The 15,494-nt window shown below is 41.5% G+C and overlaps 10 protein-coding genes across 10 annotated transcripts; 5 read left to right on the forward strand and 5 right to left on the reverse strand.

The window, feature by feature from the left end:
- Nucleotides 1–34: 34 nt before the first annotated feature.
- On the forward strand, nt 35–1,927 carry SNX41 (Snx41p; the record flags this gene model as incomplete). The annotated part of the gene is made up of 1 exon (XM_003645917.1): nt 35–1,927. One exon carries the CDS (start codon nt 35–37, stop codon nt 1,925–1,927), a length of 1,893 nt encoding a protein of 630 aa, XP_003645965.1.
- Nucleotides 1,928–2,132: 205 nt separating this feature from the next.
- On the forward strand, nt 2,133–3,311 carry RPN9 (proteasome regulatory particle lid subunit RPN9; the record flags this gene model as incomplete). The annotated part of the gene is made up of 1 exon (XM_003645918.1): nt 2,133–3,311. The coding sequence occupies one exon, from the start codon at nt 2,133–2,135 to the stop codon at nt 3,309–3,311; it is 1,179 nt and encodes a 392-aa protein (XP_003645966.1).
- A 58-nt stretch (nt 3,312–3,369) lies between these two features.
- On the reverse strand, nt 3,370–4,098 carry BNA7 (arylformamidase; the record flags this gene model as incomplete). The annotated part of the gene is made up of 1 exon (XM_003645919.1): nt 3,370–4,098. The coding sequence occupies one exon, from the start codon at nt 4,096–4,098 to the stop codon at nt 3,370–3,372; it is 729 nt and encodes a 242-aa protein (XP_003645967.1).
- Nucleotides 4,099–4,342: 244 nt separating this feature from the next.
- TIF35 (translation initiation factor eIF3 core subunit g) lies at nt 4,343–5,155 on the reverse strand (the record flags this gene model as incomplete). The annotated part of the gene is made up of 1 exon (XM_003645920.1): nt 4,343–5,155. The coding sequence occupies one exon, from the start codon at nt 5,153–5,155 to the stop codon at nt 4,343–4,345; it is 813 nt and encodes a 270-aa protein (XP_003645968.1).
- Nucleotides 5,156–5,422: 267 nt separating this feature from the next.
- MRPL39 (mitochondrial 54S ribosomal protein bL33m) lies at nt 5,423–5,635 on the forward strand (the record flags this gene model as incomplete). The annotated part of the gene is made up of 1 exon (XM_003645921.1): nt 5,423–5,635. One exon carries the CDS (start codon nt 5,423–5,425, stop codon nt 5,633–5,635), a length of 213 nt encoding a protein of 70 aa, XP_003645969.1.
- Nucleotides 5,636–5,824: 189 nt separating this feature from the next.
- Nucleotides 5,825–8,767, reverse strand: SPT5 (transcription elongation factor SPT5; the record flags this gene model as incomplete). Its single annotated transcript, XM_003645922.1, has 1 exon — nt 5,825–8,767. One exon carries the CDS (start codon nt 8,765–8,767, stop codon nt 5,825–5,827), a length of 2,943 nt encoding a protein of 980 aa, XP_003645970.1.
- Nucleotides 8,768–9,127: 360 nt separating this feature from the next.
- Nucleotides 9,128–9,652, forward strand: RAD33 (Rad33p; the record flags this gene model as incomplete). The annotated part of the gene is made up of 1 exon (XM_003645923.1): nt 9,128–9,652. The coding sequence occupies one exon, from the start codon at nt 9,128–9,130 to the stop codon at nt 9,650–9,652; it is 525 nt and encodes a 174-aa protein (XP_003645971.1).
- Nucleotides 9,653–9,761: 109 nt separating this feature from the next.
- Nucleotides 9,762–10,391, reverse strand: ERV25 (Erv25p; the record flags this gene model as incomplete). The annotated part of the gene is made up of 1 exon (XM_003645924.1): nt 9,762–10,391. One exon carries the CDS (start codon nt 10,389–10,391, stop codon nt 9,762–9,764), a length of 630 nt encoding a protein of 209 aa, XP_003645972.1.
- A 293-nt stretch (nt 10,392–10,684) lies between these two features.
- On the reverse strand, nt 10,685–13,651 carry CYM1 (pitrilysin family metalloprotease; the record flags this gene model as incomplete). The annotated part of the gene is made up of 1 exon (XM_003645925.1): nt 10,685–13,651. One exon carries the CDS (start codon nt 13,649–13,651, stop codon nt 10,685–10,687), a length of 2,967 nt encoding a protein of 988 aa, XP_003645973.1.
- A 270-nt stretch (nt 13,652–13,921) lies between these two features.
- Nucleotides 13,922–14,881, forward strand: NPL3 (mRNA-binding protein NPL3; the record flags this gene model as incomplete). The annotated part of the gene is made up of 1 exon (XM_003645926.1): nt 13,922–14,881. The coding sequence occupies one exon, from the start codon at nt 13,922–13,924 to the stop codon at nt 14,879–14,881; it is 960 nt and encodes a 319-aa protein (XP_003645974.1).
- Between the last annotated feature and the right edge of the window lie 613 nt (nt 14,882–15,494).

Here is a 15,494-nt window from a genome sequence, read left to right on the forward strand (position 1 = left end):
AGATTGAACGAGAGGTGACCAGGAGTACGTCGGGATGAGTTCATTCAGAGACTCAGACGAAGAAGATAACAACCCTTTTTCTGGGACCAACCACCTATACGCATCAGGTATCGCTGCAGTACCTGAAGAACAGAATGATTTCTTGTCTGCTGGGGGATCAGATAAAACACATGACATACTGAATGAGACGAGGGATATGATGATGAGTAGGATATTTGGTGAAGGAACTATTAACCATGGTAGTGGGAATTTAGCTGCGGATAGGATGATTAAGGAAGGAGAGGATGATGGTAACGAGGATGATTTTGGGGCAGATACGGTTTTGGTGGATTCTGCAACTCACACTGCGAATTCTTCTTATTTGAGAGATAGGATGTCTTCAGGACATCTTTCAAACAGCAGTAAGACTCAGCATCTGAGTTCGTCACCTCTTTTAGAGCCGGCGGGGCATCATAACAACAATCATCAAGAGGTTCAACCGTGTATTAAAATCATTGATGCTGGGCAGTACAAGGACACGTTTGGGAATTATGCCATTGGGTATACAATATCTTTCAATGAATTTCAGGTCACTAGAAGATACTCAGAGTTTGACACTTTGCGACAGGCTTTGACCAGGCTGCTACCTACTGTGATCATTCCTCCCATTCCCTCCAAACATCCACTAATCAGGTATTTCTTGAATCCACTCAATGCAGAAAACGATATTAAGATCATAGATAAACGTAGAAGATTGTTGTCTCGTTTTCTCAACAATTGCTATGACATTGAGGACGTTAGGATGCATGTGATATTTCAGAAGTTTATCAATCCTGAATACATTTGGAGAGATGTTTTATTGTCGCCTCCTATTTCAATTCTTCCAGTGAACAACTTACTTGCCCCCCCACTAAAACCCACAAAGCCAAGTCCGTTGCACTTGTTACTTCCGACCCCGAGTCTACGTTCTGTGAGTAGAGTCAACCATGATGCCGGAGATTTGAAAGCTGAGAATAGGTTTGCAGAACTTGAAGTAATGTTAACAAAATATCAAAAGTGTCTACAACCGTTAATGGCGTTTGCAAGGCAAAAAAAGATTCATTTCAAACAACTAGCCTCTTCACTTTCTGAATTAGGTGCCTATTATAATGCTTTTAGTCTCGAAGACAATGTTATAAGTTTACCACATCACGCTCACCAGATTGAAGACTTATCACGCGCTATAGAGAAGATCGGACAGGCAGTAGATGTAAACTATGTTAGCTCTGAAATCTTGGTGGATAATATAGTGGTGCTCTTGGAAGAGCCTGTTTCTGAAATGATCCAGTTCATTCAAGAGGGTAAACATGTCCTCAAATTCCGGAAGTTAAAGAAACAACAATACTACATTATAGACACTACCATAAAAAGCCGCAATGAGCGTATTGAAGAACTAAGGAACTACCAGGCCCAAATGGCTAGGCTGGAAGCGGCATTGAAGCAAAATGCAGAGGAATCGCCTACTATTGCGAGAGCAGTTCAACAACTGGATGCACAGCAACAACAAAAACAAAGTCAACGAGATTCCGCAGCCGCAGGAAGTGAAAAACAATGGACCAATTTATTCAAGCCCAGAAGAGGGCCTCAAAGTGCTTCAGATTCTCGTAGACCGCGCACAATGACAGGAGACGTTGAAGCCTACTTGTTGACCGAGGAGGAACGTACCCAAGAGATCTTCAAGATTGAAAAGGAGTTGGAGAAGTTGAACGAATGCCATAAGTTGATCAGGGGAGACATGGTTCAAGTTAATGAATCAATGCTGCATAGTTTTGAATGGTTCATTACCTATTTACAGGATAAATGGGCCATATTGTTGCGAGAGTTTTCCCGTACCTTGCTAAACTGGCTGAAAGATTGTCTAGCAGCATGGCAGAATGCAAGAGCAGTCATCGATGGTATTGAAGCTTAGTTTGAAGTACTTAGTGATCTTTTTATCTGCTAGTTTTTATACACATATTAGATCAATTATCAACGGTCACTAGAGACGTCCGGAGGTTGATACGCTCTTTTAAAATGAGCTCGGTGGCAAACAAAACGACTTTAACGATAATAAAACCAAGCTTTACACAATTTAGTGATTCATATCTAAATAACGCATCATATCGACAGGAAATATGTCACAAGAAATTGATACCATTCTCAGCACACTTAGAATGGAGGTAGACCCGGAGTTGGCACCTTTGTTTTATGAAATTGAAGAATACTACGAAAGGAAGCTATGGCATCAATTGACTGAGAAGTTGGAATTGTTATTTCAAGATCCAAGGTCAGTTCCCGTTAGACTGAGGGTGTACCTTAACTTTTTATCAAAGTTTCAGGATAAGATAAATCAATTGAAGATAGTTAACTTTTTGTTACTGTCTATTAAGGACAGTGATAATTATGAGGAGAATCTAGGATTTTTGAGTGATTTACAAAAGTCTTTCAAGGAAATTGATGCCAAGAAGCAGAGAAATGATGGTTTGAAAACTCATTATGAGGGTAATTTGTTAATTGACATTGAGACTGCTAGAGTGTATTTAAAAATCGGCGATTTAGTGAAGGCTAGGGACTTGTTGAATGATATAAATGAAACTTTAGACTTGGCAGATTCGATTCCTTGGATTGTCACAGGTGCGTTTTATTCTGCGAATGCTGAGTATTATCAGCTGAAGCATGATTTTAACTCTTTCTATCATACGACTTTGTTATATCTATCTACTTTAGATCCAAGTGTACCAACACTTACGTCACTGGAGCAGCAACAAGTAGCATACAATTTATGCATTGCTGCATTACTAGGGGACAAGATTTACAATTTTGGAGAAATATTACAACACCCAATTATGTCAAGCATCGCTGGAGATCCAAAATACCAATGTTTATTTCAGTTTTTACATGCTCTTTCTATCGGAGATTTCGAACAGTTCGGGAAATTAACACAAGAGAGCATCCCAAAAATCCCTATCTTGGCCAAAAACGAATCCTTTCTCAGACAGAAAATATGCTTAATTACCTTGGTAGAGTCTTTATTTGCAAAAAGTATTAGAACTTTATCGTTCGAGGACATTGCCAAGGCAACCCACTTATCCAAGGACAACGTGGAACATTTAGTCATGAAGAGTATTAGTCTGGGTTTATTGAAGGGCTCTATTGATCAAGTTGAAGAACTAGTCACAATAACCTGGGTGCAACCAAGAATTATTAATGAAGAACAGATTAATAAAATGAAGGACAGATTGGTGGAATGGGATGAACAAGTTGCTAAGTTAACCCGTAAGATTGCAGCATCAGGACAAGGTATTTGGGTCTAAAAATATGCTTAATGTGTATCTACATAAATTTAAAAGTAAAAAGCAATACAGATGCACGTTATCGTAACTGCTTGATAATATATTTAGAAAGTTTCTTGGATTCATAGACGTCGTCATGTTGACCCAGGTTGTCAAAGTAGGCACTGAATGGGATACCATTCATTTGCAGGATATCCATCAAATAGTTTGACTGCCTTTTACTAACTAATTCATCTTTGTAGGAATATATGAGATGCAATCTAACGTAGGGCCATAACTTTTCGTAACCCACCTTAGGATCTTCAAAATCGTCTATAGATTCAAAGGCGTCTTCAACATAAGATTTATAAGCTGGATATTCATCAATCAACTCGTTTAGAGAATATATCCCACTCACTAGAAACACATTTTTTACAATAGATTGCACTTCAGCCAATTGATGAGCATCTAGGAATGTTTGATTATGGAGCTCGTCGTCATCTGAAGCAGTAACAAGTTGCCAACATAAGGTAGCACCTACCGAATGGCCCACTAGATGTAATTTGGAGATATGCTTTTCCTTCACTAGCTTATATATGTTAGAAAGACAGTCTTGCAGATGGGTAGGATGCATAACTTCCGGAGAGAGCCTATAATCAATTGAATACTGTGACAACTCTTTTGCTTCAAACTTGATGTATCCACTTAATTTTAAGAAATCATCAGGCGTATTATTCGTTGATGTCCAGATACCTCCATGGATATAGATAACCGCCTCTGAGCTACCTTCGTGGAAGATTGCAGTAGTTTCGAATGATGGGTTACTCATCGCTAATTATTTGTAGTTGTAACAGGACTGAAAACGGTTTTGAGTTCACAGCATTATTATACGTAACCCTGAAAAGTCACGAACCCCCCCCCTCTCAGAATAGGATATGCGAAAAGGTAACCGGGAGGTTAGATACATGTAGTTAGCTATTAAATCATTCAGGATACGTTTTTTACATACTTAACATTACGTAACTATTGTAGTCCAGAGTCACAATTTACATCTTCACAACGGTTTCTTCGTTTTATTTCTTGGGCTTCGACCATTCAGCGTGTAGAATCAAATTCATGAAACCCCTACCATCTAACAAACGCAAAGCAGTTTCAGCCTCGTGCTCGGACGAGAATGTAACATATGCAATACCACGGGATCTACCGGTTTCCTTATTCCGGACTACAGCAACCCTTGGGATTGTTTGGAACGGCGTTAGCAGCTTCTGTTTAATAGTCATTTCGTCCGCGTTTTCATTCAATTGAGTAATCTTCAATGTCATCGCATCATCGCGCTCTCTTTGATCTTTATAAGCATCAGAAGATGGGTCGCGACCACCTGCACGACGGGATGGTGGTACATATTTGCCCGGAGTAGTTGCCATAGGTGCTGCAGACGACTCTGTCGCCACATCGGCAGGGGCTTCTCTTTCTTCTGTGCTACCAGATTCTCCCAACATCTCCTTGAATGGACATTTACTCGTAAAATGACCCGGCATACCACATGTTCTACACATATACAAACTTTTCTCGCCCTCTTGTTTTACCTTCTCCTTCTCCTTTGCTTCTTGCGCCTTTAGTTCCTTCAACGAAGGGGCCAATTTTAGATGCAGTTCTTCACCTAGTTTTGTCGTGGACAAGTTTGGACCTGGCGGAGAATTAGCCTCAGCACCATACTTAGCCCATTTCCTTCTAGCCGCAATAGACTTGTTCACCTTTTCAGTAATCTTAATTTCCTTAACCCTCTGCGTGACCTTTAGTTTTTTCCCACCCTCGATCTTGAAAGAAATAATCGTCTTAGATCCATCTGCATTATCAATTACACGTGGATCCGGTACTTCTGGCATCATTTCAGGCAGTTAGGGTCGAATATACCTCGATATCCTTGGCTTATGTTCAAATATTTCCTATGTAATATGCTTTACCTTTATAGATGGAAAGAGCGCTTTTGAAAAGTTTTAGAAAATTTTTCACTTTCGTTAATGATGATATGAAAATTTAACAAAAACGATGGGAATATTTTAGAGGCGATAATATCAAGCATCTAATGATTTGAAGGGCGTTAAAGGTAGTCAAGCGGGCGTTAGGAGTATATTTTGTGTGGGACTGTGGTGATGGCGAAGGCTAAGAGCAAGAATACAGTGGTCAAGCTGCTGTCTACAGCTTTGACGGGGGTTTGCAGACACATTACAGTTACTAGAGGTGCGCCGATAGTCACACAAGTTAGATATGATCCTGTTGCGAAGCGTCATGTGTTGTTCAAAGAGGCCAAGAAGAGGAAAGTGGCTGAACGGAGGCCTTTAGATTTCCTGCGGACTTCTAAATGACGATGTTTGTGAACGTTAATAATGGGAGCTGGGATGTTCATTTTATTAGTAAAGGCTGTATGTAGTGTATATATAGCAGCGGTCTTTTAAACATTAACGAGATATTACAGATAGTTAACAACAACGGGGAAACTTTGAGTTGATCATACAATATATCTATGTAAGGATTGTTTAGAGGGAGCAGACTACTTATCGGTTGGCGCCCCAGGTGCTTCCGCTTCCATTCGCAGATGGATCGCCCCAGGTAGACCTGTTACCTTGGTTAGTGTTATTGGCAGCACCCCAAGCGTAGCCAGTGCCGTCCTGGCGATGATGTGACTTGTTGCCACCGCCCCAAGCAGAAGCGCCTCCCTGGTTGCCCCAGGTGGAAGCACCTCCATATGCCGACTTGTCGCCGCCACCCCAGGTGGAAGTAGCACCTGGTTCTCCGCCAGAAGTCCAGGTGGAAGCACCGCCCCAGTTTGACTTGTTACCCCAGGCTGAGGCCCCACCCCATGTCGAAGTTGCACCGGTCTGTCCACCCCAGGTTGAAGCGTTACCGGCTTGGCCGCCCCAGGTAGAAGTTCCGCCGCCACCTTGGCCACCCCAGGTAGAAGCACCACCCCAAGCGGAAGTTCCGCCTGCTCCGTGAGAGCCCAAGGCGGGAGTCTTTCCACCATCGAAAGAGTTCCATCCTGGTGTCATATTACCACTTAAGTTTGGAGCAACCGTGCCAACTGGAGTTCCAGTTGCCATATTTCTTGGTGCACTGACGTAACTTGGACCCATTCTTGCATGCGGCATTCTACCCCGCCTACTGACTAGTTCATCATATGAGATACCATCACCACCTTCATGGTTAAAGTACATCAATTTGTGCTTGTCTACGGTAATATGTTTGTTTTTGGAGTGCAATTCAACAGTGGCAAGATCGCCATTGACATCTTTGACAATACCTAACTGACCTTTATAGCCTGCAGAACAGACTCTTACCGTTTTATTTAGCGCCATATCCCGTCCAACACGGATTGGCTGAGCGGACTGGGAAGGTGGACCCATTTTTGCAGCTATCTCTGGGTTCATTTTGGATAGGTCTAACTTTGATGCTATCAAATTATCTTTAGAAGCAACAGCTTCAACATTTATAGGATTAACGACAAAAACACCAGCGTTTTCTACTATCTTTTTGGAAACGATGAATATCTGATGAGATTGAACGTATAAAACTTGCCCTTCTCTACGAGCACCAAGTTTTTCTACCACAGTATCACCGATTTTTATTTCTTTACCGCTGCCATCAACAGAGGCAATTCTGGAACGTGAAGTATTGATCTTCTTCAAAATTGAACCTTTAGTGACTGTGGAGACCTTGCCAGAATCATCCAGAACCTTAAATATATCGTGCCCAGCTTGAATAACACAAGCGACATTTTTGGCACTTAATTCAACAATATCATGAAGTGCATATTCACCAGACGTAGGTGTAGAGTCCATAGACTTTGTCAAATTATTAGCAGAAATCGTGAGGTTTTCTCTCGTTTGATCAGAAACAAAGGTAACTTGACCATTTTTAACACTCAAAACCAAACCTGCATCTCCTTGGTGATCACCTGACATAACAGAAACATGGTCACCAGGTTCAAAGATCTTTCTCAAAGATGAGATTAGGAAGCCTAGTGGTTTGGCGTTAAATCCTATTAGCTTTACGCTGATGATATCAGTGGACGTCCTTATAACAATACCTTTGGAGCCACGTTGTTCTCCACTTAAGATTTCCACTCGATCTCCAGGTTGGAACATTGCCCTTGAAGCCTGTGCCTTTTTGATTGTCTGAGAGATTGTTGTCAAGTCGACAGCACCATCTTTACTACCGAATCTCGCCAACTCTTCGACAGCTGGATGAATATTCTTGCTCTTTAGATACTGAATCTTGAAAACTTTAATTAGATAACCATCGATATAGTCCTCATTCCTGTAAGTAAAGTGTTTCTCATCTCTCTTGTATAAGTTCGCTTGATCCATTCGTAGAGCCATAGTTGGGTTAAATAACTGTGGCGGAGGTCTTTGTGAGAATGTTGCCCGCTTGGCTTTCTTTTGCTTGGTATCAGGATCCACCTCATCGTTTTTACCATAGTCCAATCTGGGCACAACTTTTAACATGCATTCTAAATTGTTATCGCTGATTTGCTCCACTACAGCCAAATCACCCTTATAAATACCCCTTTTAATTCTGACATAACTTCCAGGTTCTAACCTGACATCATCAGACTTAGATGGCTTTAGTAATAAAGGTAACTCTTGGACTGGGATCAACAGCTTCTGGTTAACGTATATGTCTGGCACACCATTACAGAATTTCTCGATCACAGATTGTTTAGGGGCTTCTATGTAAATTCTGCCAGAAAAACTGTCCCTCTGAAATATGGAAAGAATTTTCAACTTTTTGGAACCCATAGACTTGTCAAGGTTGAACTTCTTCTTCAAAAGCTTCTTCACAAGATCCTTTTCCTTGCCCGGCCTACAACGCACACCCCAGATAGTAGCTGTATCCACACTGGGCAACATAAATCTTTGAGTCACATAGCCATCTTGAGCGGCTGCACGGTACTGCTTCGAACTACTACGCCCATAACGCTCCCGCAGTTCTTTAGCCAACTTTTGGGCATCTTCCTCCGACGACTTCTGCAAATTTTGATCTAACTGTCTGTGTAATCTATCATCCTTAGCCCTCTGTACTTCTTCCTCTTCGTCATCGCCATGTGTAATGAAGCCTTCACGCACCAACTCGGAATCCTCTTCGTCTTCCTCCTCCTCATCGTCATCACTAACCTCCGCTTCAATATCTAAAAACCTATTCCTTTCACGGCGCTGCTTTTTACGTGGACTGTCATCATCAGATTCTTCGTCCTCATCTTCGCTCTCACCATCTTCATCCTCGTTCGAGGCTTCTTGAGGGTTTCTGTCATCCGATTTCCCCGCGTTAGCCCCTTCAGCTGCTACTTCTTGATCCTCACCATCCTCCTCCTCCTCCTCGTAGTCTCTTGGCCGTTTATTCTCAGACCGCCCATCCAAAAACCCGCTTTCCGATTCCTCTGGTATCGAAGAATCCTCTCGCTGCTCTTCTGTCGTTAAAGTAACTTCGCGCTCACTCATTTGTTATTGCTCATACAACAGAGTTCAAGAACTAAACCGTCCTCCAAAATATAACTTATCAAACCGCTACGGAACTCACTATACTATAGCACCCAAATATAACCTCTCAAAGCAGTCTCGAGATACTAGTTGTTGCTTACTAGCTCATTAATGATGATGATCATCATCATGGATAAGAATATAGTTTGCTGGTGGGTTCTTTCAAGGCTTCAGAAAATCTTCCTGTCTGAAACATTCACGTAAATAATGATGCGCTATAAAGACATCTCTATCAGCTGAAATATCGCAGAATAAATGCAGAATTAGAGGGCAATTAGAAGGTTTTATGGGGTTTTTGGATTAGTGATAGGTGTTCAAGAGATGGATAAACTATCTTATGACACGGTTTCATCTTTTATGCGGGCCAAGATACCACAAGAAATTGAAGATGAGCTGTTAATGGCGTATGCAAACTGTACCGAGGGACAAGATGATCTGAATATGGAGGATATAGGACTGTTCTTCGAAGAATTGGGGCTTTCTAAGCAGTGGTATAAGATGGTGCGTAAGGACATGGTATGCATTGAGGGTACACGGGTGGTTGATTTTGAAAAACTAATGGATATAACGTATAGACTGCTGGTGTTCATGGATAATGAGCGTACGATCGATGAGCAATGGTCACTACTGGTGCGATATTCCGGAAGAGATGAGCAGTTCCCACAGGTGAAGCTGCGAAACCATGTTCTAAGTGCTAAGGACCTTCAGAAATGCATGGTACAGGTGCAGATGAGTGGTTCGGCGGTGGTTGATATGGTATCTGGGGTAACGAAAGGGCCAAGGGTTTATGTCACATACCTAGACTTCGCATACTTACTCGGTAAGCTGGGGTATCTTAGGTTTTGAATTTCTGTTTTTTGATCGTGATAATTGGGCGGTCTTTCTTTAGTTCTGGGAGTAGATGCCTAGCTACTATATAAACCGTTGGTATATATATATTGTGTAAGAGTTTTATTTAGATAATGTGTTTAGCTCTAAAATATTTCTTCAAATAGTTTATTTGCCATACACCCAACGAAATGAAAACGAAGATGACCAGGGCAGAGAAGTTTCTAACTCTTCTATTAGTGGACTCGTTGGTATCTCTCAATCTTTCCTCTCTTGACTTCAGATAGTTGAATTCATCTGCGATTTCGTCGGTCAATTCTTCGATCTTACGCAATTCAACTTCAACCGGCTTCAACTTCTCTGCTGTTTGAATTCTACTCCAGTCACGCGCTTCAGAGCCTATTTCAATATCAACCTCAACCTGACGAGACAAGGACCTACCAGCGATTTGAGCTTCGTTCTTCAAGCAGATATCAAATGAGGTAGTGTAAGAGGGGGTAAACGTGACACGGATATTGCCAGCAAAATCTTTCTTCTCGCGATACTGGTTGCCCATACGATCAAAGACATCCAAACTTAAAATCTGGCCATCATTGACCTGCCCATCTGATGTGACTGAAACGATAACCAATTGACCTTGCATGACAAAGTCACGGATACACACTTGTTCTGGTATAGTTTGAGCAACCATATCAAGATGTAGCGCACACACGGTAGAAAAAAGTGCGAATAAAACACTTATCACTGAATATTTCATTTATTGTAGTGCCTAGAGTCTCTTACGTTCGGTCGATAACCTTCTTAATCGATCCCTTTATGTGGGCTGGTTACTTGATGTCGTGTTCCCAGTTTTGACAAAGTTAGTGAAAACTAGAAGCTTTTTTCATCATGATATAAATCTATTTTAATCACACGACGAACAAGAGTTAAATAAGCTTGAATAAATAAATTAAAATTTAAGGTGCTATCTAAGTTATAGATCATATATTTACAGGATATTTAGATAGTGGGAAACTTTGTCTGTGCAATTTTATATATATAGTTATTACTTTAAGCCTTTTCTGAAGGCTTGGTGATGCGCTCGATCTCGGGACCGATGGCAACGCTGAAGCGACGTTCTGGATTGGAATTCACCAGGTACTTCTCGGTTACACGTCGAATATCTGGTAACGATACGTCTAAAAGTTGTTCCCTTCTTTTCTGTCTCATATCATCGGTCAAGTTGTAGTGGAAAGCAACCGAGCCCTCAGCTCTTGCGCTAATCGGGGCATCGACTTTTTGGAAGATTGTTAGTTTACCTTCATCCAAGTCCTTTTCCGTTAGATTTGCATCATTGAGTAAGTATTTTCCTGCATTGTTGAACACAGACATACTATTGACAGGATGTGGATCTCTATATGAGAAGAAGTTCAAGAGGCCGTCCATGCCACTGTATGAAGCACCTCCACCGTATGCGCCACCTTTCTCACGGATTTCGCGATGTAAATACTTGAAGGTCAGCAGGTTTGCCATTACCTGCAACGATGCACCATCTTCATGAACGTATGGAACACCTGCCAAAGACTGGGCAGTGTAGTGCACTTGAAATGGAAACGGAATGATTGCTGGCTGGGTGTTATCTGACATCTTTAAAACAGGGTAATTAGCCACAGGGTGAAGTGAAGGTAACTTTGTCTGAGGGAGTTCTCTCAAGAAACTAGAGATTTGATTTTCTATTGAACGGAGATGTTCTGGGGAGTCAGTTGTCACCATAAATTTGACATTGTCGGAAGAGATAATATATTTCTTTAGTAGTTCAAGCTTCTCAATGATTTCCTTTTGAAACATTTGTTCATCTTCTAAAATTTCAGGCAAACGATTGAGGAACTTGAGCTGTTCTACACCCGACAATGTTTCATTGATTGATTTTGTAGAATCAATGTGAGCCGCAGCAAAGCTGCGCGCATATAAGTGCCCACTTTCCGCGACCGCAGCTGTGTTAGATGATGCCAAAGACCTGATTAGAACCTTAAGCTTGTCCTTGTTACTACTAAAATCCGTATCGCACAATATTCTCTTCAGAAGATCAAATATATGCTGCGTTTTGCTGTTCAAGGACCAACCGCTAAAGTCAAATTGCAGTTCAGGCAGACAGGATATAGGGTCTGAGTTGACATTAATTGAAGTGGATATCCCTCCTGTGTGGAGTTTCATTTGTTCCTCAATTTTGGAATACTCCTCATTAGAGGTGCCGAGATTTGTCAGAGACTCAACAAACAAAGGCAAATACGGATATAGCTCAAATGGAATAATTCCATTTAACGAACGCTTGCCCCTAAGATAGGTAATCCCATTCGTTTTCGTTATACGGTGCGTCTGTTGGCCGTTGGTTTCCACGGGATATGCATCACCTACACGAGGGATGTTATTCACAGTCAACGTGGGTAGTACAGAGAGATCTTGTTTAGAATTTTGTAACTTTTGAAGTTGCAAACCACGCTCATAGATAACCTTCTTATCATCTGCGTTGAGAGAGCTCAATTTCTGTTGTAATCGTTTTTGCTCTTTGATCTCCAAAGTTTTTGAAAAATTCGCATTGCCTTCCATTGTAAACTTGAAGCAAGGTTTACTAATCACATATTTGTAAATTAAATCTTTGAATAGTTGATCTGCCTTATCCTCCCAATCATGTCTGAATCTCTTCAGAATATTGTCAAAACACATAACGTCGAAGGGATCGGTCTTGTTAACCCAGCCAGGTAGGATAGAATATAATAACTGTAATCCAAAATCAGACTTTTGGTCTTTCTTAGACAATTCTAGCTGGTGTAAAATTGCTTCGATTTTTTCATTCTCAAATGGCCGATCAAGGATGGACTTGAATATCTCCTGGATTTCTTTATGAATTTCCACAGCATTCTTGCAACCTTGAACACCAATTGTGATGAAATTTGAGGAAGTATGTGACTCTACCCCAGTATTGACTGAAAATTCATATCCAAGACCCGATTCAATTAACCTCTTATAAAACGGTGAGGAATGACCATCAAATAGGAGGTTCCCCAGCATTCTCATTATAAAAGATTCGTATGTATCCTCTGGACTGCCGCAGATCCAAGTAACAGATGTCCTCAGCTGTTTATCTGGAGGCAACATGGGATCCAACTCGCACATCTCGTGAATTTCAACATCTTTAGTAAGTTTCAATGGTAACAGTTCTTTTGGCCCTTGTCCCAAGCGCTTACCGTACCCACAAAACTCTTCGTTGAGCCGCTGTAATGTGTCAATCAGGGGGAAATTTCCGTAAGTGAACGTTTTGGAATTTGAAGGATGGTATGAACGCCTGTGGTAGGCAACCAGGTCATCATATTTCAGGTTCGTTATCTCCTCAGGATCCCCCCCAGAATTATGAAGGGATGGATATATTGCCTCCTGGTGTCTAATCCAAAAGTAGTAATCGGCATTGGAAACCTGGCCCTTCATCTCATTATAAACAACGCCCTTGAACACAATATCACTAGCCGGATCTTTAACATCACTATGTTCAAGCCTCCAACCCTCCTGTAGGAAATCCTCGTGCCTTAACAATGGATGTAACGTCGCGTCTAAATACAAATCACGCAAATTTGCAAAGTCCTTCTTGTTGGTGGTGGCAAAAGGGTAGAAAGTATAATCATGCCCAGTCATTGCATTCATAAAGTTCGCCAACGAACGATTTAGCATCTTGAAAAATGGATCCCTGACCGGATACTTCTGCGATGCACATAGCGTAGTATGTTCAAGAATATGCGGCACTCCACTCTTATCAGGAGGATTTGTCTTGAAACCAATGCTGAACACATTGTTGCCATCATCACGGTCCACATGTAAATGCCGAGCACCCGTCTGCTCGTGGTTCAGTTCCACAGCCGTCATACTGAACTGAGGAATGTCCTGTACTCGATTGATCTTATATCCGTGGAAAACCATCCCAATAGGATACTTTTTCGACCGTTTATGATCCAAACCCTGGGATATACATCTCCGAAATCGCAGCATCTTTAAAACACCCAAAATGGACCCAAGATGCTTCTTCACAGCCCTATAAACTCCTAAATTTGCATGTTCTAGTCCACTTATTTCAAAGCTATATATATTCCAATTAAATTTTGATAAATTTCAAAACTCACAATATACGAAATTTTAAATCCTGGATCGGATTTGAGTGAAAAATTTTTTAAACCGGGTGGCAAAATTTTGTGACTTGTTTGCCATCTACATCACACTTTGCTCGTTGAAGATAAAACAAGGCTTAGGATCGATACGAGGATGTCAGAAGAAGTGCCACCACCACCAGCAGAATATCAAGCTCCTGAGTCGTATGGCAGTGATGCTTATGGTGCCCAACCGGGGGAAGCCGATGAGCTATCCACTACGAGGTTGTTTGTTAGACCTTTCCCTCTAGATGTGCAAGAGTCTGAACTAAATGAGATCTTCAGTCCATTTGGTGCCTTAAAGGATGTAAAGATTTTGAATGGGTTTGCGTTTGTCGAGTTTGAGCAAGCTGAAGCAGCTGAACAAGCGATTAACGAGGTTAATGGTAAGTCATTTGCTGATCAGCCGTTGGATGTTGTTTATTCTAGGAAGCCGCTGCCAAGATACAGAGTTATTATCAAAAACTTGCCCGAGGGTGTTGCTTGGCAAGAGTTGAAGGACTTGGCCAGGGATAACAACTTAGAAACCACGTTTTCTTCTGTTAACACACGTGATTTCGATGGTACGGGTGCGTTGGAGTTCCCATCTGAGGAGGTTTTACAAGATGCTTTGGAAAAATTGAACAATTGCGATTTCCGTGGCAATGCTCTATCGGTAGAAAGAGATGACAATCCACCACCAATCCGTAGATCAGGCGCTCGCGGCGGCTTCCGTGGTCGTGGTGGCTTCCGTGGTCGTGGTGGTTTTGGAGGACCTAGAGGCGGATACGGCTTTGGTGGGCCAAGAGGTGGCTATGGCTATGGCGCTCCTAGAGGTCGCGGTGGCTATGGCGGACCTAGAGGCGGCTTCGGTGGTCCAAGAGGCGGCTTCGGTGGTCCAAGAGGCGGCTACGGTGGTCCAAGAGGTGGATATGGCACGCCTAGAGGCGGTTATGCTCCAAGAGGTGGTTATGCTCCAAGAGGCGGTTACAACAACTATGGAGGACCAAGAGGCGGCTACGGTGGCAGAGATTCTTACGCTCCAAGAGGAGGCGACTCCTATGGAACCCGTGAGAGATCACCAGTTAGAGAGTAGAGAAGAATGTGTGATTTTCCTCTTTTTTGTTTTGTTCGAAAAATGATTACTGTGAAATTTTTATTTGTTAAGTGAGTTTTTTGAGGTATGGTGATTAGGCCTAAATGACAAAGATAAGGAAAAACGAACTAGACAAAAAAAGATAAAAACGCAGAAAATTGGATATATTTTATGAGTTGTTATTATTATTATTAGAAAACACTTTTCTTGTCTTCCTATGGAGCCCTATTAAATGTGTTTGTTATTTAGTATCGTATTAATGTTGATTCTTCTTGTGGCAATAAACTCCGAATCAAAAAGTGGTAAGACTAAGCAGGAAATCGAGTGCCAAGCATATGAACAAGTTCTTTATTAATTCTTTTTATAGTGGGAGCAATGTGTTAAAAACGAATCTGATCGTTGTTCCTTTTTGAAATTTGTGTTGTGGATGTATACTCTCCCCCTCCTACTGCAGAAATGAGTAATGATGATTTTCACTTAAAGAAATAATAAGTATAATAGGGATATCCCTTAGTTGGAGTAAAACGGCTAGTTTGGAGAATGAAATATTACAATACCAAATTAGATTTATTAAATCGTAGAATTGTCCTTCTCTCCTTCCCCACCTGTTTCC

This window comes from Eremothecium cymbalariae, chromosome 4, assembly GCF_000235365.1.
Source record: "Eremothecium cymbalariae DBVPG#7215 chromosome 4, complete sequence".
NCBI lineage: Eukaryota > Fungi > Ascomycota > Saccharomycetes > Saccharomycetales > Saccharomycetaceae > Eremothecium > Eremothecium cymbalariae.